General features: G+C 45.9%; 1 protein-coding gene across 14 annotated transcripts in view; it reads right to left on the bottom strand.

Annotated features, from left to right (window-relative positions):
- Positions 1–960: 960 nt before the first annotated feature.
- Positions 961–22,431, bottom strand: part of cacna1c (calcium channel, voltage-dependent, L type, alpha 1C subunit) — a 269,744-nt gene continuing 248,273 nt past the window's right edge. For 5 of the 14 annotated variants that reach the window (XM_029114494.2, XM_029114492.2, XM_029114495.2 and 2 more), the window contains 16 exons: positions 18,996–19,046; positions 17,332–17,469; positions 16,634–16,699; positions 16,242–16,333; positions 15,680–15,833; positions 15,259–15,386; positions 14,713–14,912; positions 14,339–14,568; positions 13,238–13,372; positions 11,961–12,337; positions 11,652–11,678; positions 10,557–10,688; positions 9,544–9,689; positions 9,226–9,323; positions 8,639–9,010; positions 961–7,023 (listed from right to left, as the gene is read on the bottom strand). In XM_029114494.2, coding sequence (XP_028970327.2) covers positions 6,598–7,023; positions 8,639–9,010; positions 9,226–9,323; positions 9,544–9,689; positions 10,557–10,688; positions 11,652–11,678; positions 11,961–12,337; positions 13,238–13,372; positions 14,339–14,568; positions 14,713–14,912; positions 15,259–15,386; positions 15,680–15,833; positions 16,242–16,333; positions 16,634–16,699; positions 17,332–17,469; positions 18,996–19,046 — 2,772 coding nt within the window. In that variant the 3' untranslated portion in view covers positions 961–6,597. The remainder of the gene's footprint in view (positions 7,024–8,638; positions 9,011–9,225; positions 9,324–9,543; positions 9,690–10,556; positions 10,689–11,651; positions 11,679–11,960; positions 12,338–13,237; positions 13,373–14,338; positions 14,569–14,712; positions 14,913–15,258; positions 15,387–15,679; positions 15,834–16,241; positions 16,334–16,633; positions 16,700–17,331; positions 17,470–18,995; positions 19,047–22,431) is intronic. The other 9 variants (XM_029114489.2, XM_029114490.2, XM_029114493.2 and 6 more) reach the window with 6 other exon arrangements.

The raw sequence follows: 22,431 nt of genomic DNA, 5'->3' as shown, positions 1-22,431 counted from the left end.
TTGTATTTTTCAATCATATTTGGCCCTTGAAGTTCTCAGTCTGATCACCTGGGCATATGGCAAAGAAAGTCTGAAATATTTACATCAAAGGTTCTGATTGGCTGGTAAGATGGTCGAGATGACCACCCCTTACTCAGATGAACACTCATTGGTATAATATTATTTCAAACAGATCATCTCCATGACAACTAAATAGGCTAAAAGTTTAATCCCACCTGGAAAAGTGGTGTCTCTATTGAACAGGTCTTAAACAAAAAAGGCATTATAGTATTTTCCACAATTTCATAGTGTTGTTGTCAAACTCATAGCAGTATAATTTTTTTACGAGGACGTGTTTTTGACTGCACTGGACCTACAACTCTTTTCCCCCATATACATTGCATTGAGTGACAGATAAATAACGTCCTCTCTGAAAGAGAAAAAAAAGCTACATATTGATGTATCACGGGCTGAAAAGCACTAAGAAAAAAAGGGACAATTAATCCGCCAGTACTTCAGCAAATGAAATGTTTTTGGTAAAATGTCCATGAACGGTGATATACGTTGAGTCCTTGATAAAAGCCTTAATGACTTGTCAAGGAGAAGTGTTCCCCCAAATGCTACAGATGGCAAATTGTGCAGTCCTGTGTTACAATAACAGATCGTTAAGAAAACCTAAACCTTCCTTACAATCTTTCATTGACTGTCCTTTTCCCTGTCAAAAACATAATCCCAACACGCCATAACCACAACAATGCTAAAGAGGGCAAGGAAACCAACACACCTCACGCCGGGCCACACATCCTGGGTACCAACGTCACACCACACTGCAGCCCAGCGCTCAGTGCCCCTGAAATGAATTCTGGGAAATCCACTAGGCAAAACAACTAAACAGGCTTGACAGCAGCACTGATTAAAGAAGATGTACACGACAGCAACCCAATTGCTTTTGGAAGGGATGCATTAGGTAGATTATGTGTGTGGCCCTAATCTCAGTCATAAATATGGAAAGATTAAATAAAGTCAGGTCCCAAATTGCATTCTGTTCCCTATATGGTGCACTGCCTTTGATCACTTCACATAGGTCTCCGGTCAGAAGAAGTGCACTATTTACAAAATAGGGTGTCATTTGTGAGGCAGCCTAACTCTCCTTTAGAAAGCCCTTTGATGCCTAAATCAATCCACTGTGACATTTTTCTCCCCTTTATCAATGAAACTCCCCAACACCCCAAGTTGATGCTGTACAGTTTTGTTATAAACTAAATAATAATTCCGATTCAGTGTCACCCGACGAGGTTGTACAGTTCAAGAACAATGTCATACTATTGTTGCACTATCTGGACATTTCACTGTGTACATTCTCAACTATGATTCTTTCCTTTACCCCCTGACATTCAGAGGAGTCACGTATTCTATTTTGAAACCTATCTATAATACTATTTTGTTTATATAAAAATATACAATCATTGACCAGTAAAATGACGTCATTCCAGCCAGGCCAGGGGTATGCTCAGATCTGTGCAAATAATACACAAATTCTCTGAAATCTTCTCCTGTAACAAACGTCCCTTGACAAAACACTCCATACTGTCAGTAAAAACAAATCCCTATTCGTCAGATGGATTGTCCATGTCACTAAGTCTAACTTGCATACTAAGTCTCAACAAGTCCAAATCTAAAAGCAGTATCCGACTGTGCGTGTATAAGAAGCCACTAGGTCCCATATGAGATCCACAGTTAGGTTTCCACATTGATTTGACGACAGCGCAGTTCAAATGTCAGACAGAATTCAGGCCTCAGCTTCAACAACCCTTTTCTATCCGTCATAACGACTGACATGCCCATTTTCCAGCTGAGGGCCAACACAACAGAATAGTATCAAATAACTCCTGTGGAATGAGGTTGGGTTGAGTGACAGGTGAACTCACCTGGACAGTATTGACGATAAGGGGCGGGGCTAGTTCCTTTTTTGGTATGACCGTCAGCACCTACCCTCTGTCGTACGTGCAGTGAGCTTAATCTGTGACATTGGATGGCTGCTCAGTTTTGTCCATGACAAGAAGACATGAAGGCATTTAAAGAAAGACAATATTAAGAAAGAGTGGCTGCTTTGGACAGAAGTACAGCCGCGTGGCGCCTCCGCAATTAGCACAAGATACATTATGCAAAATCACTTTTCCGCAAAGCATATTCCTCTCCTGTCTCTCCATCCGCCACAACAGCTGCAATATGTAAAGACCCAAAGTTGATATTTACAAAAAGAAGATATAGAAATAGCTACCCTTTGACCTTATGATACTGGACTTTGCCTGTTAAAAAATCATCAACAAATTTAAAAACTTGGCACACTGAAATGCTAAAAATGAAACTCATGCAATAATGTACAGCTAGTCGTTTTTCAATTCAGGAACGTTAATGACAACTAATAAAAAGAGAAAATAGATAGAAATCAACAATCAAACACTTCTGGCACTAGATACATCTTATCATATACTGAAATGCACCTGATTTCAAGTATAACAGGTTTCTTTCTCAATTTAAAATAATGCTGTAACCAACAAAACAAAAAAGTAAATATATTATATCTATGGGACCATGTTTTCTCTTCATCACTTCTTATGTACAACAATATCTCTTTTTTATAACTCATATGAATATTCTTGTTTACAGTCAAAGTTATTGCATTGTTTTTGCATATCTTGTGGAATGCAAGCAGGATTCCACTCACTCCTTACTAAAGCAACGTACTCTGTTAACGCTAACAAACAAAACAAAGACTCAAATGCTGACCTACCCACACCGCACAGGGATCGTACCAGCCTCTGGCATACGACAAGGTACTAATGAAGCACTCTCAGAACGTATATGAGTGTATGTGCATGGCACAGCTGTTACAGATGTGTAGAAACAAAATGAATAAACACCGTAGACAAAGGGTTGTTGAAGGGGGTGGGTTAGTAAGAGTCTCAACTTACAGTTCAGTTCAGAAACGTTGCATTCTTTTGGAATGCAGCGCATTCCATTAAATTAAACATTTATCAGGCTATATGATAAGTGCATGAAATTCAATATTAGTTGCAGCTAGCCATTTAACATTGGAATTTTAAGTTAAGGTATTTTACATTTCAACTAATGAAGGAACTTACCACACAGCCTTGGACCTTTATCAGAATGGCTAAGTCCTTCCACTTCCATTTTTCAAAGGGCCCAAAAAAAAGGACTATTGTAGATATCAATAGTATTGCAACTAACAGCATCTCGGGGACTTTTAAAAGTATAAGAACTATCATTATCAACATACTTCACTACAGCGGCATCCCAACCTCCTCCCCAATCTTGGCATATGTTCAAACCCGAGAGGCGGAGAACTAAATAAAAAGAAAAACAATGATTTTGGACGGCAGAATAGCGTTAAAATATATATTTTGTAAATATTTTAAGCTAAAGTCATTTGCACTGTACAGATGACGCAGTTTATCCCAGACAGTCTCTGCTGTGCCACAGAGCATCAGACCATATCATCAGGATAGATTGATCACACAACATTATCATTGACATTAAAACTTGAACACTTTGAACACCATATTTGCATAATTAGATAATTAATAATAAGTAATTCCGTTACTCTGAGGCTGTGTGCATGCATACAGTCAATGCCCCCACAAAGCAGAGACATAGATGTTTAATAATAATGTATTTAGCCCTGTGAACTACAATAAAAAGTGTTTACCTTAAAGATTACTACCATAATGTCTCAGACTGGCCGGACATATTTTCCCTCAGATCTTCGAGTTACGTTGGGCTTCAGTCTGCGAGTTACTGGGTGTTGATACAATTGACACGACAATGGAGCTACATCATATTCATCTTATAGGCCTACCAGAATGACCAAATGATGGAACAGTGAATTTGTTAACTAGACAAAATTGGCCAGAAATACTGTTTTGGTCTAGAGATTAACTCCCTAGTGAATCTCTTATGTGCCTAAATGGGTTTTACCTTCATGGTGATATAGGTGCATTTTCAATCCTAAATATTCATACTAAATTATTAATCATCCGTCCTCTCGTGGCCCCAAACAACTGCGTGCCCAATCGCTGAAGTGTTGTGAAATCTGCCACAACCCTGATGTCTCAGCTTTTGTTTCTTCCAAAGGGAATATAATGCAGGTATTAAAAAACAATAAGCTACTTATTGTTTTTATCAATAAAAATGTCTTGCTAAACTAACAATTGATCCCTTTACACATTTATTTTGGGTCCACCACCTAATTGCTTTATGGCGCACAAGTGGAGAAGATGTGAAAAGAGGCGTTATGTTCACTCTCTTGGCTTCCTTTCCTCGATTACCTTTCATATTTTTCAAAAGGAGGCCAAAGAGGATGCAGAGAGGAGGGAGGAGACAAGGACATTTTGTTTTGGCAAAACCCAGGTGTAACTCAAATGTTACGGCTCCAAAGTCAAATGTCACAGAGCCATCGTCTCATCTCTGGTCCGTCCTTTCTTGTTCTCTGATTGGTCTCTGATCCTGTTCTGTGATTTGCTCCTTGAGTTCTGATAAAAAGCTCAGTAGTTCGCTGTTTAGAACAACAATCAACCATAAAAAAGCAGCATTAGGAGGAAACTTTGGAAGCATGCCTGTCAAAATGATGTTTTTGTGTTGAGGTGGTATTGTAGGGTGACAGATAGAAGTCCCACATGACACCGTACTTAATTAATGCTACCTTAATTTAACTGTTTAGGCATAATGTTGCTATTAAGAAACAACGACGCATATTTCACCCTGACCTCCAGATATAGCTTTCACCTCAGGGACAAAATAAATAAATAAATAAATACAATCTGTTTAAAAGGTGCATACTGATAGAAACACGTAACTACGTCCTGTGCTTCACCCGCTCTCTCTCACACACACACACACACACACACACTCACACATACATATACACACACACACACATACATATACACACACACACATACACACACACACACACATACACACACAGGTTTTTCAATACTTCTTAATTTCTTAAAATCTCCTAAAAAAATAAATCAAGCCAAAAACAGGTAGTCAGGACCAGCTTTGTGCAAAATAAGAATACATAACATCAACGGAAAAGAAAAAAGTATTTTGCACAACACTGCACTGCGTGAAATACATGAAGTGAATGGGATTCTGATTGGTTCCGCGGAGACGGTTCTGCCCAACAACTAGCCCCTATTGGACGAGGGGTGACGAAGCACAGATAAGACAGCCAATAGCTGAGACTGGCTTGCGCAGTGACTCCTCCTCCTTACCTAATCCTTTCCCCTGATGCTCCTCCCCCCACGCTCCTCCCTGAAAGCCTGATACAGTCAGGATGGAGGGATGAACGGACCAGTGACGGAGGTTTAAACCATAACAGATAAACGACACCAACCAAAAACGATGCAGACTTGATGCCAGAACAGAGGGTGAGAAAAACGGAGAAAGGGAGATCGAGGTAACCACGGCAACTAGGTGACGCCGTCCCTGTTTACCGTTAGTCACTTCCTGTTTCCTGTCGGGACACACAGCAGTCACCGTTCAGAACAGGAAGTGGCCGGCAGCGTATGATGAGGAAGTGGCGGCATAATGACAGGGGGAAGGTGAGCGGGGGGGGGGGTGGGGGGGGACATAAGGAGGGATATGGGGTGGAGAGAAGGAGGGCATGGGCTTCTGGGGTACGGCACGACAGCTGAGCATGACGGAGATGATCCTGGATGTTAGCGTCTCTCTGATCTGTACCCTGTTGCCGACGCCGCCTCCTCCTCACGGTCTAGTGTCAGTGTTTAATGTCCGTTTTGATATCCTGGCCGAGGGTCCGTTCCTAAAACACACCCCCCCACGGCTGGCAGTTCCCTCTTCCAAGGGTTCCCTGGGTTTGGTTGGTTGGCCGCTAAGCCCAGCTCTGAAGGGGACAGCACGCGGCACGAGGAGGGAGGGACTGACCTCAGCACGAACTCTAACCCCACGAGGAGGAAGAGGAAAAATACAATAAAAAGGGTTTCCTCGCCCCCGCTGCTCCCTGTGAGGAGGTTGTCTGACGACCCCTGATCTTTGACCCTTAACTTTAGAGCCCTTCAGAGCCTGACCTCAGCATGGCCTCTAACCCCACAGGGCAGACTTTACTGTCCCAGAATGCCGGGCGACCACGGCGACGACACTGACGCACTTGAAGAACAAAGTGAAAGGAAAAAAAGAAAGAAACGGCACATCCAGTCCAAAAACGACACTTTCTTTTACCTTCTCTGTTTCTGTGACTGCTGTCATTTTCAGTTCATCTTCCATACTCCTCCTTAACCAGGACCGGATAACTGAGAGGCACTTTTGAAACAACCAGAGACACGCATAAACAATCACACACCCACACACACACATTCAGTCACACGCACTCACAGGAAAACTATTAATCCCAAAATTAAAACAAAAATAAAAAAACGGATTCCATAAAACAAAATAAATATGTCTGAATCTAATCGTCCGGCGCCGTGGGCCGCCAATGTCAGGTCTCATCCGGCGGATCGGACAGAGAGAGAGGGCCCAGACAGAGGTCCTCAGCGGATGTGTGTGTGTCTGTGTGTGAAGGGTCTACCCCTACAAACTGGTCACACACTCCATGTCCTCATCCTCCATCAGGCTGCTGTTCCTCCGCCCCACCGCCCCTATCACCTCCTCCTCCCCAATGTGCTCCACCTCCACCACCTCCAGCCCCTCCTCGTCCTCCGGATCCCCGTGCTGCCCCAGGTGAGTGGCCCCGAGCAGCTCCTGGATCCCCTCCAGGAGGGCCCCGGGCCTCTCGTCGAGGCCGGCCTCCAGGCTAGCGGCACGGTCCCTGTTGCAGTGTATGTAGGGAACAAGGTTCCCGTTGGGGCTGGGCTGGCTGTTGCCGTTGAGTATGTTGTCGGCGGCGTTCTCCATCTCCTCGATGGTCATATCGCACGCGTCTGCCAGTTCCTGCTTGGTCACCTCAATAATAGAGGGGTCTTGGGCAAAACGACCCAGGCCCTCCGATATCAGCACCTGTGTAGAGACATAGAGGGAGTTGATTGGGGTAATGGGAGTTGGAGTTCGAGCCTGAGACCTAGTATTAATTACACACAGGGAGAAATGCTTTGTACATTTTCAAGTTCTACTGACTGGGTCATTCTCAGCCCAGAACCGCAGCTTGTGGTGCTTTTCTATTGCATGGTACCAGCTCGACTCTACTCGCCTCGCCAGAACTTTGCTCACTTTGGGAGCTTCTGCACCGCCTAGTACCAGCTCGCCTCGGCTCGGTTCGTTTTCCACTGCAGATGGTACCCTGTCCCCACCCTATAGTGACATCACAGGAAAACTACCTCGGACTGAGAGTCCAACCCGACGCCACCCCCAACGTGACCCAAACGGGAACAACAATGGAGATATCGTAAAGAGAAATCTATTGAATGAACTCCATCAAGCATGGAACGTAAAGTGGCAAATAAAAAGTCAAATAAATCTGGATAACAAGGTCACAGACCCTGTTTGAAAAACAGTGAAAAGTATAAGAATATAATTATCGCCCTGCAGTATAAAAGATGACATAACTGCAATGTTCTGTTAGATTTAAGTGTATACGCCTAACAACTCAACACCAACACATTTAAAACAACCTACATAACCCCTCCATCTTGATTAAAAGGTATAAATAATTGCCGGCTATAACACCACGCGGACTGTACACAGCGCAGCGTTTATATTGGTAGTAGTGAGGAAGCACGCGTGAGCAGTAACTTTGGTCTTAATACATTAAAGACTGCAAAAAGGGGTTTGAAAGCTTGGTAGGCTGCTTCTGTTTGGCTTGACATTACAACTTTGACCAGTGCAATGTATGCCAGTTAGCCTATAGAAAAACCCAGAGGAGGAAAAAGACAAGGTCCTTCTGTAGGCTAGAAATCTTCTGTAGGCGCATCTTTGCGGGGCTCTCACGGGGATAACGAGTTGAACGCCAGTGCATAAGTCCAAGCCGAGAGGAGTTTTGGGAAAATACGCTCGCTGAATTATTTTTGGGAGTTTTGGGAAAGTATGCTCTGATCCTAAACATAACTAACCCATTTCAAGGCAATGACACCTGGGACAGACCCGCAAAGACGTGCATCACTCGTCTCATAAAGCCATACTCAGACACCAGACGCCTCACTTGGAACCTCAAAGGAGCAGGTACTAAAACATTTATTGGGTACCAGGTACTATGCTAACTTTTGTCCAGTGGAAAAGCACAAAAGTGAGAGCTTGTACCATGCAGTGGTCAAGCTCCCAAAGCGAGTAGAGACACGTAGAGCTGGTACCACGCAGTGGAAAAGCGACATTAGAGAAAAGGTTTGGGTTTCACTTGATTTGGATAGTCAAAATGATCAAATGTAGATAATCTACAGATCGTAATATTAATAAACTATCAAAAACAAAGTAAATGCTTCCTAAGGTTAAGATCAGGTTTAGGTTTATAAAAAGAGTGTGAATACGGTCAGAGATTGGAAGAGGTTCAAGGTTTTTAATTAAGGTTAGTAGATAGTTAACTGAAATGTTGTGGATAGTCTGGAGAGCGTCTACGGACTGACTATCCAAACAGAGTTACCCGGGTTTGAGGTGGGAGAGACGGAGGACCCAGCTGACTCACCGCTTCCACCAAACTCCCGGCGCTGCCGTGGGACAACGACGCCGTGTCCAGGTGCACAGAGCTCGGCACCGTGAGGGAAACGGGCCGCGGCGCCCTGTGACTTGCCGTTCCCGCCCTGTGGCCGGTGCCCGGGCTGTTCCCGTTGCTGTCGCTGTGCCACGACCCGCAGTTGACCGAGGGCAGGCTGGAGTTGAGCTCGTAGGAGCCGGTGGCTGGACCCGTGCCCTCCAGGCGCAGTGACGGCACACGCTGGTAGGACGCCTGGCCGCCTCGGCCAGTGGGGCTGGTGGGCGGCGTGGAGCAGAGCCGCGCGAAGAGCGTCGGGGAGTGGCTCCGTCGAAGCAGCGGGCTCAGGCCTGCTACAGCTAGGGCCTGGCGGGGCGTACGGTACGTGTGAGCGCTGCAAGGTTGTGCGTGCGTACGTACGTGCGTACGTGTGTGTGTGCATGTACAAAACGGAACTAATTACACATTTAAATTGGGACGCAACACGTTAATAACGCGCAGTTACGTTTTGACACCTACATGAATGAGGTCAAAGCATTATTTGTGGGGCGGCTTGGTCGGTGGGGTTATAGATTACTCACCTGATGGTGGACCAAGTGTAGAGGTAATACTGTCTTCTGGGTGACCTCTGCTCCGGTCTGTCTCCTCAGACACTCCAGGTGGAAGGACGACCTCCGACCTGAACCCAGGGGAGGAAAGGAGTGAGAGACTGCACAGAGAAGGACTAGAATGGACTTAAACATTTCAACATTCTGCAGAGGGGGAAGTGGAGACATAAAGAGACATATCTGGGTGGGAGTGGGGGGGGTGTGGAGCGAGGGTGTGTGTTAGTGGGGTTTACAAGGGTGTTTGGAGGCTTTGAGGAAGGAAGGGCTGTTGTTGTTGGGAACATTTCTTACCCAGTGCTTTAGGCAGGCAGGTCTTACCCAGTGCTGTGGGGCAGAGGAAGGCTCTTCTGGGAGACTGCCAGTGTCTCCTCTCATCCACGTCCTCTCCTTCCTCCATAGGAGCCAACTGCTTGTTCTCCTCATCCTGGTATACCAGCCTGGAGACACACGCATGGGCGTGTTGCACGCGCACGCACACATACACACACACTAACGTTAGGGACATATTCGGCTCATGAAATGCACATAAGTATGTGGTAATGAGCATTCAGATGAACATTAACAAAGAGTTGAAATTGAATTGAAATGGGCCTAACAGACAAAGGAAGATCGAGTGACAGACACAGACACATGGAGAGGACAGACATACAGACAGATTGAAAGTGAGGACAGAATGATATATGATAATATGGAGAAGAACAGAGAGAGCTTTCTGGAGAAGCCATAGGCAAACCGCTTCTTGAGAGAAGACAGGCTATGTGCACACTGCCCAGAGAATGAAGTGGAAACTGAGCTGCACTTCCTAACCTCCTGCCAAATCCATGACCACATTAAAGCCACACAATTTTCTCAGATCATGCAGACCCACAAATAATTTCAAATCAGACTAAATATTAAGAACCTCCACATGTTTTTCCAGAAGCACGATTCATGACCTGTTGCTATGAGGAAAGGGAAACCAGCGGATCACAAACAACCTTGTGAACGTGAACCATATTCATGTCTTCATTTGACCTTGTCATTCTCACTCAACTATTTGCACATTTTACATTTTACTGTACATAGTCTATAAAATAGCATTCCAAATATTTGTATCCTTTCAAAGCTTGTGTGTAATGTCTATTTAAAATTGTAGATGTTTGTTTTTCCATTTTAACTTTTGTTATTTGTAAGAAATAAATTTTTTTAAAGGCTTTCTTTTCAAGCCTTTAAAATGGACATTGGGTTAGGAAAGGCAGAGATAGAGACAGGAGAGAGACAGAGAGTAGAGAGAAAAGACACAGAGACATAACGAGGAACCGTACATGTCTGAGGTGAGTATATCCTGGTTGCTGTGGTGATACTCTCTGTCGTCGACATAACTTTCGTCGTACGTCGCCTCTGCCATTGCCTCCTCTCGCCTGATGATTGGCATACGGCTGTCAGTGGAGTCCGAGCTGCTGACAGAAAGGAAAACCTCTCACGAACACGCCCTGAGGGAAAGTCAGACTAAATGGAAGAAAGCCTTGGTGATTCAAATTCTACAGAAGTGGGGGGAGTGGAAGCACGATGACTGCAGACGGGAAGCAGCACCTTCAGAGCAGGAGGACAAAGCAACGCGTTCAGGGGGGGAGCGGGCGGGCACTTAGGATGGAGGAGGAGTGGGGTGTTGACAGCGGCCTGGCAGTGTGTCAGTTAGATATGCTGCAGTGGTGATAATGGAAGCTTCCGTCATGATCACTAGGATCACTAGGACGTGTGTGTGGATGGGGGGCGGGGGGCGTGCCGGGGGATGGGGGGGGGTCAATACTCCATGGTCAGGGTGGATCCAACCAGAGTTACATAGGCTAGAGAGCCCCCCCCGGGAGTTCCAGTCAAGCATGAACCGGAGGCCGATGAGCGTGGCGGCCGTTTGCGCCAGACTCATACATATTGTGAGCAAATAACGTGGCGACGAGGTGTACAGGAAGAACTGCTCCTAGCGTACCTTTTCCGTAAGTACAGTAACACTAGAGCGCGGCTATTCAGCTCAGGTCCAGGAGGGCTGACACACAGACACAGTTCCGAATTGGCCACTTTTTACAAGGAAGGGATGACAAACCGACAAATAGAAGGGTCTTGCATTTTACCTTGTATTCTAACTCATATTTCGAGTGTCTTGGCCCTCCAGAACCAGGGTTGAACCACTTCACTAAGATAAATATACATTTGCAGATTATAATCCACAGATTTTCAGGTGTAAAATATTCTGCAAATATCTGTGGATCGTCCCTGAAGATCCACCCTGTTTACGGTCCACGGATGAAACAACGCCCCCCTGTTGTTCAAATCAAGGTCCCGACTAAAGCTTTATCCGTATCATATGTCTCTCTCTTTTTTACCTCTCTCACCCACTCCCCCGGGGAGAGGAAGCAACATACCGGATGAGGGAGTCATAGAGACACGTCCTGTGCTCGACGTCGGTCAGGGTGGAGAGATTGGAGGATCAAAAGAGGAGAGGAGAAGAGAGACAGAGACAGACACAATCTGTGAGGTGCATCTGAACGGAGGAAAAAGGCACTGCGTTCGGGAATCACATCCACTGAGTTAGAGACGAAACGACTTGGGAGAGTGTGAGGAAAACAGACCATTTTAACTGGGACATTTAAAATTCGATTTTGGGGAGTCTCTGCCCCCCCCCCCCCACTCCCGACTCCATTCAGTTTTCCTCTGGGAGATTTATTGCCTACCTCTTGGGAGGGAAGCACCAAGCGGGCCTTGGCAGTAGTATTGGGGTGAGCGGTGGTCTGCTCAGCCCGTCGACCGTACTGATACTGGGGCTGGGGAAGCGACTGACGCCCCCCGGGCCGACCACCAGTCCCGGGATCCCGGTGTTGTTGGCGTTGTTGACGTTGGCGTTGGAGCCCGACGACGAGTAGGAGCTCGGCGTGAAGGTGGTGGAGTCCATTAGCTTCTGGCGGGACGGCGACCCCCCTTCCCCTGGGCTGCCGGTCTGGCTGATGTGGAGCGGCCGCTGGGTGGTGAAGGACTGGGGGAAGGTGCTCCGTCCGTCTTCGTGCCCGTCGTTATAGTAACTGACGTGGTTCCCGAACAACCCTCCCGCTCTCTGAGGTGGAGGAGAACAATAAGAGGTGGAGGAGAAAAGGGAATGACTGTTCTGAATTGTTGTGATAACAACCGTCATGAGGAAACAGGAAGCTCACCCCCTCTGCATTTCGGTGGTTTTGATGAATAAATTATTGCCACGTGAAATCTTTCGGTTTCATTTCTTAAATTAGGTTACGTTCATCAGTCAGCGATGCTGAATTACCAATGATAAATCCATGCACAAATGTATAAAAAAAAAAAAAGACAACTATGAAGGAGGTGTAATAACCTTTTCACATGACTTCATCTGTTTATTTTTCTCTATGCAGTATGGACAATGCAAAGCAATAGCATGGTTCATGGAAATGCTGAATTTCTCAATCGACTGGAGCAAGATTTATGTTACAAATCATAGAGCTTTCCCGAAATCTCCAGAGGGGCGAATTTTCTAAATTAATTTACCTGGTGTTCCCTATTTGATAGAATAAACCATTCACTGTCATTACTAAAACTGATGAATCATTAACTTCAATCTTCGGTTCTACTCCTATTATTATTCTTTTCGAAATCCGATTGTTGTAATCTGGGGAATAATTTATCAGAAAATGCAGAATTCCGAAATCCAGAAAGATTCCATACTTCAAGTTTGTTTCCAGATTCATGGGAATCTTTCAACAAGGCGTTCTGAAAAAAAAACACGAGATTTGGGAACGTCACAGATTCGTACATCCCTAGGTGAGACAGTGGTTTAGGTGTCAAAGCCAATGTCCTGGACACAGAAGATGAGCAGATACGAGCCCTGTGAGCCAGAGGTCACTGATGTGGGACTGGTTTGGAGAGAAGCTCTAGCAGAAGCAATGGGCCTGACTCAAGCGGCGGAAGGGGGAGGGTTGTCTGGGGGTTTGTTGCCAACCTTTACCCTAAAGATATCGTCTTCCGAGGCAGCAGAGACCGGCTCTTTAATAGACTTGTCCAGGTCCTCCTCCACCGTCAGGTCGCCTGATATCGCCCTTCGGATCTCAGGACCCATGTCATGGAGTGTCCGTAGGCCCGCCTGATCAGAAACAGACACGCCAGGCGCACATGCAGGGACGGACAGACAGGAAGAAAAGACACATAAATAATACTCATCCGAAACGAAATGTTAATTAGTTACAGTGCAACATTTGGCAACGCTAGCTGATCCTCTACACATCAGGTTGTTGTGCTACTGCTCCAGAAACTACTTTCAACTTCTAACTGATATCCATAAGTTAATATTACTGAAACTAGAAAAGAATCTTAGCCGCCAAGTAGCTGCAAGATCCCTTTCAAATTGAAATGGCCAAACAGTGATGTGGTTTTAGAGATGGCCAAAGAGTGATGTGGTTTTAGAGATGGCCAAAGAGTGATGTGGTTTTAGAGATGGCCAAAGAGTGATGTGGTTTTAGAGACGTCCAGACAGTGATGTGGTTTTAGAGATGGCCAAAGAGCGATGTGGTTTTAGAGATGGCCAAAGAGTGATGTGGTTTTAGAGACGTCCAGACAGTGATGTGGTTTTAGAGATGTCCAGACAGTGATGTGGTTTTAGAGATGGTCAAAGAGTGATGTGGTTTTAGAGATGGCCAAAGAGTGATGTGGTTTTAGAGATGGCCAAAGAGTGATGTGGTTTTAGAGATGGCCAAAGAGTGATGTGGTTTTAGAGATGGCCAGAGTGATGTGGTTTGAAAGATGTCCAGACAGTGATGTGGTTTTAGAGATGTCCAGACAGTGATGTGGTTTTAGAGATGTCCAGACAGTGATGTGGTTTTAGAGATGTCCAGACAGTGATGTGGTTTTAGAGACGTCCAGACAGTGATGTGGTTTTAGAGACGTCCAGACAGTGATGTGGTTTTAGAGATGTCCAGACAGTGATGTGGTTTTAGAGACGTCCAGACAGTGATGTGGTTTTAGAGACGTCCAGACAGTGATGTGGTTTTAGAGACGTCCAGACAGTGATGTGGTTTGAGAGATGGAAAGGCAGAACCTTGTAGTGACTGACCTGCAGGGAGAGAGCAGTCTTGGGAGGTACTTTGGCCACTAGTCCTTGTTCCTTACGCTTCTTAAATTTCCTGAAGTACTCCTGGATTAGGAACGTGGCGTAGAACTTCCCAACAGTCACCTCATCGTCACCAGCAGGGGGCACAACCTGATCGAGAAGCTTCATGCTGGTCCTTTTCCAGATCTTCTTCACTATTGCACGAAGCTCCTCGTTTGCCTGCTCCAGGTTACCTTCACACACACATACACACACACATACCAGACAACGGACGAAACAACATGACAGTCATTGCTGCGTCGGGAGCTTTACTCTTCCAGTGTCTGTCAGAACCGATGCGTTACAACCAAACTGAAAAGTGAAATCAGACGTGTTACCATCAGTTTTGATCCTCAGGGCAGTTCGCACCAGGGCAAACAGAGTGGCGTTGAACATGACCGTGCCATCGCTGTTCAGGGGCATGTTCATGGACACCAGGCGTTTACAGGCAACCCGATGGGGACAGAGCTTCCCGAAGCCAAGCGGCGGCTGGATCCTCCTCAGCAGAGTCACCACGTCCAGGTGCTTGATACGACCCCTGTGGAGTTGAGAGACGTTCAGAGAGAGAGGGGTTAGACAGGGAGAGGTGGAGGTGGAGAGAGGGGTTAGACAGGGAGAGGTGGAGGTGGAGAGAGGGGTTAGACAGGGATATGGAGAGGTGGAGAGAGGGGTGAGACAGGGAGAGGGAGAGGTGGTGAGAGGGGTTAGACAGGGAGAGGTGGAGGTGGAGAGAGGGGTTAGACAGGGATATGGAGAGGTGGAGAGAGGGGTGAGACAGGGAGAGGGAGAGGTGGAGAGAGGGGCTGTGTAAATGTATGTCAAGACGGACAGATGAATGAACTGAAAGATCTCCGGAGATATACGCAGCAGGAGGTGGTACTGACTTGGCCTCCGGGTCGTATTCGGCCCAGATCCTCTTGAACTCGTCCAGGTGATGCGGTCCCAGGATGGACCAGTCTCTGGTCAGGTAGTCAAAGTTATCCATGATCACAGCCACAAACAGATTGATAATCTGACAGCGGAGGGAAAACAGATCACAGCGATCAACTGATCAGCGGGCAGACGGCAAATCAATCAAATATCGCAAAGCATTACCACCACTCTACTAACGATACCCCTGGACATCAACATCAACACCATAATCAACACCATAATCAACACCATAATCAAGATCAATAATCAGATTACGGTCAAAATTACTCTTCATTCATTTAAATCTTACCAGTTAATTCCACCACAGTTATAAATGCAGTAGACGTGACATATCGGAGCCCCGCGACCCTCCCAGCTCCCCTTGTGACTTACCAGGAAGGCACAGAGCATGTAGAAGCTGACGAAGTAGAAGATGGCGAAGTGACTCCCACACTGGTCATCGCTGGCTCCCTCAGAGCCCTTCTCACAGGTTTGATTGGGGGCGCACGCCAGCATGATCTCTTGCCACGCTTCGCCAGTGGCACACCTGGGTACAGGTAAACACACAGGTGTGAAACGCAGCAGCTGTGAATACTATGGTATATAAATATACAGCAGGAGGTCCTCCTGTGAATACTAAGGTATATAAATATACAGCAGGAGGTCCTCCTGTGAATACTAGGGTATATAAATATACAGCAGGAGGTCCTCCTGTGAATACTAGGGTATATAAATACACAGCAGGAGGTCCTCCTGTGAATACTAGGGTATATAAATACACAGCAGGAGGTCCTCCTGTGAATACTAAGGTATATAAATATACAGCAGGAGGTCCTCCTGTGAATACTAGAGTATATAAATATACAGCAGGAGGTCCTCCTGTGAATACTAGGGTATATAAATATAGTGGAGCAAGAGAGGAGAGAGTAGGACAGGAAATAGTGGCACGTCTCACCTGAAGAGAAGCAACGTGGCCTGAGGAAAGGTCTGGAAGTTGTTGTTTCTGTTGATCTGACTGTTGTCCCTCAGGGCTATTTTACCGAACATCTGCAGGGGGCAAAGCCGTTACAACAAGGACTGACTGCAGCAGACGGGTTCCAAAAATACCCCACAGACACATGGACAGACACCCCAGAGAGGAGGAAAACACGGGAAGTTTCATGACGCGACATGCAACTTGTTGGAGAGAAGAGAGAAGAGAAGGTTGGGAAGACAGAAAGGGATGGGAGAGAAGATAAGACAGACTAGAGGAGAGAAAAGGAGAAAAGGAAGGAGCAACGGGGGAAGAGGAGCGAGAGCAGAGACGAAAACAAACACAGATGTCCAGCTTTCACCACGAGTTCGTACCTGCATCCCGATGACAGCATAGATGAAGAACAGCATGACTATAAGTAGAGCTACATAGGGGAGGGCCTGGGGGGGACAGAGAGATCACATGACACCACGTGGCAGCAAGAATAAGGTACCCTTTTCCCAATGAAGTGCACTTCTTTTGATCAGACCCTTGATTACAACCAAGTGCACTAACATTAAGTCACCATTAAATGTTATACTCGCTACAAAATAGTGAATGTACTTTTTCTGGTGTTTCTGGGTCGAAGGAAAATAAAATATGTCCAAATGGTAACCAAACGGTAGGACAACTTCAGAAGCAAATTTTCTAAGACCTTCCATGCCTTATCGCTAACCTCCAGCAGGGTGAGCAGGCTATGAAAGCCTGTATATGTGGGGGAGTACTGAGAGGCAGTTTGACGCTCGCTAGCTGGTTAGCTTGACACGACATCCCACTACGGTAGCTCAAGGACAGTTAAGGTCCCCTCGAACTCAAGTCACCCAATTTAGGAAGTGATTTTTCTCAGTTTACCAATAAATAATTGAATATAGTACATATTACATATACATATAAACAGACCCCAGCTGAAAGACATCCAACACTGCATCAAACTCCGCCTATCAAATCTGAATTCCGGTACACTTGTGCCCCAGCTCGGCTTGGAGTTGACCTCTGACCCCGGTGTCTGATGTGTGGGTTCGTGACCCCTCACCTGAAAAGACTTGATGAATGTCCAGAGCAGGGTTCTGATGCCTTCTCCCCGGGACAGCAGTTTGACCAGCCGCATCACTCGGAAGAGACGGAAGAACGTGATTGAGATCCGGGCGTTGTCTTCTGAGTTCTGTAGTCCCTTTAGTAAGGTACCAGACATCAAAACACACACATACACACACACACGCACAAACATATGCGAGTGTATACCCACACGTGGGTGAGGATACAAACAGGCATGCCAATATGCACACACAGACACACACAGATGCCAAACACAAATACACAGGCGCACACACACACATACGCAGGCATACACAACGTAATAAATAAATCGCTGTTGAGTCCATTAAATCTTCCCATCAAAAACAACGTACAAAAGACTTTAGGAGAGAATCATGCTGAATCTGGTGGCTTTAGGACATTTTAAAATAAAACTAACAGAGAAACTGCATTATTTTACATCCTGCTTCACTTCCTGTTTTCCAACAGAGGGCCCCAACTTGGTTTTTATTAATATTTCAAACCTGCCAACAACAAAAACTAGGCTATTAAATATTTACACAAAACCTCTTCAGAGTAAATGTTCCTTTCAATTTAAGGCAATTCAACATTATTATATATGGTTCCCTGATGTTTGTAATAGCTGTTTGAAAAAACTCAATCATAGATTACAGTTCGGCTTGACCCGTGCGCACATCTTTCAAGGTGGGAAACCATCAAACGTCATGTTGAAAAAACAGCTGTGCTTAAGTTAACTACAAAATCAAACAGAACTAATGTATTCCATTAAACAAAACCATCTACCACACAGGTAAAACTAGGAATAAATAAATCCCAACCTTTCCCAAACAAATAATGACAAAAACAATCAGCACAATGCATTCGATTGTTGGTTTTGGTTATTGATTCTCATAAAGCCACCAGCTCAGCTTTGTTTTAACAATCAAGATGCCCCTTTCCTTAGTGAAAGTAGATTAAAAAAAAACTATGGAACAGCAGAGGGAGCCACTGTGCCACTGAGAGAGAGAGAGAGAGAGAGAGAGAGAGAGAGAGATAGAACGTAGAAGAGAAGCTGAGAAAAGGGGAGAGGGTGAGAGAGACAGATAGAAAAGAAGAGCGAAAGACAGAGCATGACTGTGGGATCATGGCTTGACCCAATGACAACACAGGAGGAGGAGAAACAGGAGTTGGAGGAGGCGCAAAGCGAGGTGTTTTTCCTTTTGCTTGAGAGCGACGGCAACACGACAGCAACTGCAAAAGACTTAGCCACAGTCTACTGATAACAGCAGGGTGTGGCCGTCCCATGTGCTTAAAACACGGAAGCGGAGTCCCAAAATGCAAGCCTGTTGCCTATGAAGCGTACTAGTTTTGAACAGGAGTACTACGTACCCCACATCAAAAGAAGTACAGCACACAGGGCGCAGGGCAGCATTTGGGATGTGGAGACACAGGTAGCATGCTATTTGTGATGGTGGGGGGGGCGGAGGTGCATGGGGAGTGTTGGAGGTGTGTGGGGAGGGATGGAGGTGCGTGGGGAGGGATGGAGGTGCGTGGGGAGGGATGGAGGTGCGTGGGGAGGGATGGAGGTGCGTGGGGAGGGATGGAGGTTCGTGGCGAGGGATGGAGGCGCGGCGAAGACGGCAGGTTACCGTGTGTCCGTACCATTGTCCTTACCGAGGAGGTTTGGGAGGAGTTGCTGGCAGGGTCAGCTGGCTTTAAAGAAAGGCAGACAGAGCAAAGCTATAGAAGCACAGACTCCCCTGCTGTCAGTGGGACGCGTGTTTGTGATGCGCATTGGGTGTCTGGACTGCGGGCGGCTTTCCCGGGTACCAGGGGGGCGCAGGCCTCGCGCTTTTGCGGCTCAGGACGCACAGTTTCAATTCATGAATTTGGACGATGCTAATAATGCTAATTCCAGGATGGGACGGAGGTGAATAAAGGCTTGTTGGGAAAAATGACTACATGGGTCTTTGAGAGCAACTCAGAGTAAGGAGAATTTCTCCCAAATGTTTAGGTCACACTAAGCAGTAGGGCATGTGGGTGTCTGGTAAATGGCTGATTAACCACGGACATGGGCCTTTGCCACGCCCTGTTGGCCATTGGTTCCCTTAACGCCTATTAGAAACATTTTATCGGCGCAATTTGAAGAATAAAGAATAAATGTTTCATGATACTTGTGGCACACACCAAGGTTTTGGCTTTCAGCCTGCCAGAATTCAGGAGCCAAATGACCCAGTTAATCCTAAAACCTCTGCTTCGAATTCATCCCTGGTGTGGCAGATACTGACTCTGCGAATCAGAATATGGCGAATATCTGATTGTGTTGGAGGCATCGTATATAGGAGTGTCTCTTGTTTGTAGGGGTGACTTTAATTGTAAATAGCTTTTTATAGAGTCCCCTTAGAAGAGGTTGGACGGGGGTTGACTAGCCTGAATATCATATGCAGCCAGTGGGTGTTTAGCAGTTATTAATTCGTTTCTAATAAATTTGAACATTACCTGCACTGGGCTGGAGGCCGAATGAGGATTGCCGTTTGAGTGGAACGGGGGGGGGTGATAATGAGTGTTCACGAAACACTAAAACATAGAAGGGTGTTCCAAAAGGATTGTCCCCGGTACAGCCGGGGGGGGGGGGGGGGGGTTATGGAAGGGGGTGTTGACGGTTCATACCCCGGCACCAGGATGAAGTGACTGAGGGGGCAGTTAAAAATGGCGAGGGGGCCAATCTTTTTTTTTGTCATTTTTTCTAAAGGGTATTTAAAACTGGGGGAGGCAGAAAATTCAACTGAGGGAGCTAAGCCCCCTCTTGGCCCCTAGTGCCGCCGGGCCTGTCGCGGTCTCTGTCTTTGTGCCAGGTGGACCCGGCTAAGTGAAGCGCCGTTCAGTACAACAGCGACATCAGCAGGGAGCCACCCAGTGGCCGTCCGGGGTACTTCGACCACAAGACATGACCGCTCACGATCTCCCATTGGCATCAACGCGAGCACGGCAGAACATTTCCGACTGAAGTACGGGTTTGGACTGGTGGTCTTGGTCCAGTCAGCGTGGCCATAATTCACAGGGTCAGCCAGTCAGCCACACTGAAAACGTACACTAAGCAGTTTGAACCACGGTCTTATCAGGGCGGAAGATACATCTTATTGACCCACACCATATAAATGGCCTTGTTACTATGTAAAAGGGAGGGGGGTTAAGAGAAGTCATGAGATTTGGAAGAGTGTGGGGTTTGTCCGTCTTTTTGTTTCAAGTAAGCGTCCGCACGCGGTCCCACGATACGACACTGTAGTCTGTTAGGCACACACATTCAGAAAGTGTCTGACAGACTGTGTCTACGCACTAAGAGTGTTTTGAGGACCAATGGCCAACACTGTGTTGACGTGGATGGGGGGCTGGGGGGGGGGCGTTTCGGAGAGTAGGAGTGTAATGTTGATTTACGTGAAAACGGGAGGATAAAATACGTTGGAGCAGACGCCAGTCATTCACGGTGAAGTTGGCTTTAAATGAAAGATAAAGCTAACTGCACCGCAGCGATGAAAGGCAGCTGTGAGACTGCAACGAAAACCTTTTCTGCGATGAAACCATGATGAAATTATACTGTATCATTTTCAAATTGCCCAATCGGCCGTTTTACGTTTTGTTGGGGACGTTTTGCTGCGGCTGTGAAATCTTTATGCGGCGTATTTGTCACTGAGGGGATCGTCCAACTTTTATCGTGCACGTGATATTGTGATTGGTTAGTTGCTGGGTAACACAAAACACAATAATTTTACGATCCAGTTCAACTGTGCAAATGTGAGTTGTCAAACTGGAAAAAATAACAATCACTGCTCAAAGCAGGTGACATTTCAACTGACTTTTTTTCATTCACATTGCAATTAATCATTACAGTAGAGGTATATTGTTTGGGTAACCTAGGTCTCTGTTCAAAAATATTGCTTGATTAATATCAACAATTGCAGGGCTTTCTTGAATGTCCGAACATCATAGGGACTTCAATCGTTTACTTTCCCTAAATTCCCATTCTACATTAAAACTATATAGAATTTGTGTCTCGCCGTCTCCATACTCGGCCATCTTAGCGGGAAAACAACAGCAATCATCCTTTGATGCCCAGGCGATGATCAGTAGGGTCACCTTGGTTAGTTATCGTTAGTTAAAGTCATCTAACGTTAGTCAGAGAGGAGACCCAGGGTACCCAGCTTGCATTTCAGGGCGTGCATGAGCACCACAACCCATCAAGTAAGAGGAGAGACAGAAGTAAACATTCACAAGAAGAGCAAAGTGCACTGAAAGATCAGTTCAGACAGAGATGGCGGGGGGGGGGGGGCATTCCGGAGGGGGGGGGGCAGGGGCGGGGGGGTTTGGGGAGGGGGGGAATGCAGATGTGGCATCATCGCCTGCAAGACACCATTGCCATGGCAAAAAAAAAAAAAAACGCAATGTTTTTTCATAAATCTCCTAAGCTGCTTTTATTTTCAAACCAACGGAAAAACTTTTCAGAACACAAAAATCTTGCAAATAAAAATAAAGAAACGAGTAAAACAAAAACACTTGCAAAACTAGAAAGGTTTTAGGAAGAATCTTCTGGTCAGCATCACTGCTGGGGGTGGTTACTTAGAGTTGGGAATGGTAGAGCACATGGCCAAGTGGTGTAGGGAAATCCAATCTGTTTTTATTCAAATGTATTATCTTTACGTTTGTTTGGAATTTTAAAGAAACAATCGCCTGCCCAATCGGCTATCTTAACAAGACCAGTAAACTCACTTAAACAAGACAAAAGAATGTACGAGCACCTTTTGAATATTTGTTGTACCTTTTAGTCAAGCATTCTCCAAAAGTGAAAGAGAATTTCTTAAAAGTGGTTGCTCATCAATCAATCAAACTACCACAGAAGAAGACGATTAAGGTCATGCCTAGGTCAGAGGTTAATTTATTAAACAGAAATGAAAACAGCAAACCAAATGCAAATCAAACTCAGTGCAGTGTGAGGGGTGGGTGAACTGTATAGCAGAAGAGGGTGTATGTCTTCAGATACAGCTGAAGGTCTAGTGATGTACAGTTTATTGCACTGGAGTCATTCATAAAGACCTTGGTCAAA

The sequence above is a fragment of the Esox lucius genome, chromosome 18 (assembly GCF_011004845.1).
Source record: "Esox lucius isolate fEsoLuc1 chromosome 18, fEsoLuc1.pri, whole genome shotgun sequence".
NCBI classification, from domain to species: Eukaryota; Metazoa; Chordata; class Actinopteri; order Esociformes; family Esocidae; genus Esox; species Esox lucius.
Note: the sequence above shows the minus strand (reverse complement) of the source record. Positions and strands in the feature narration are given on the sequence as shown.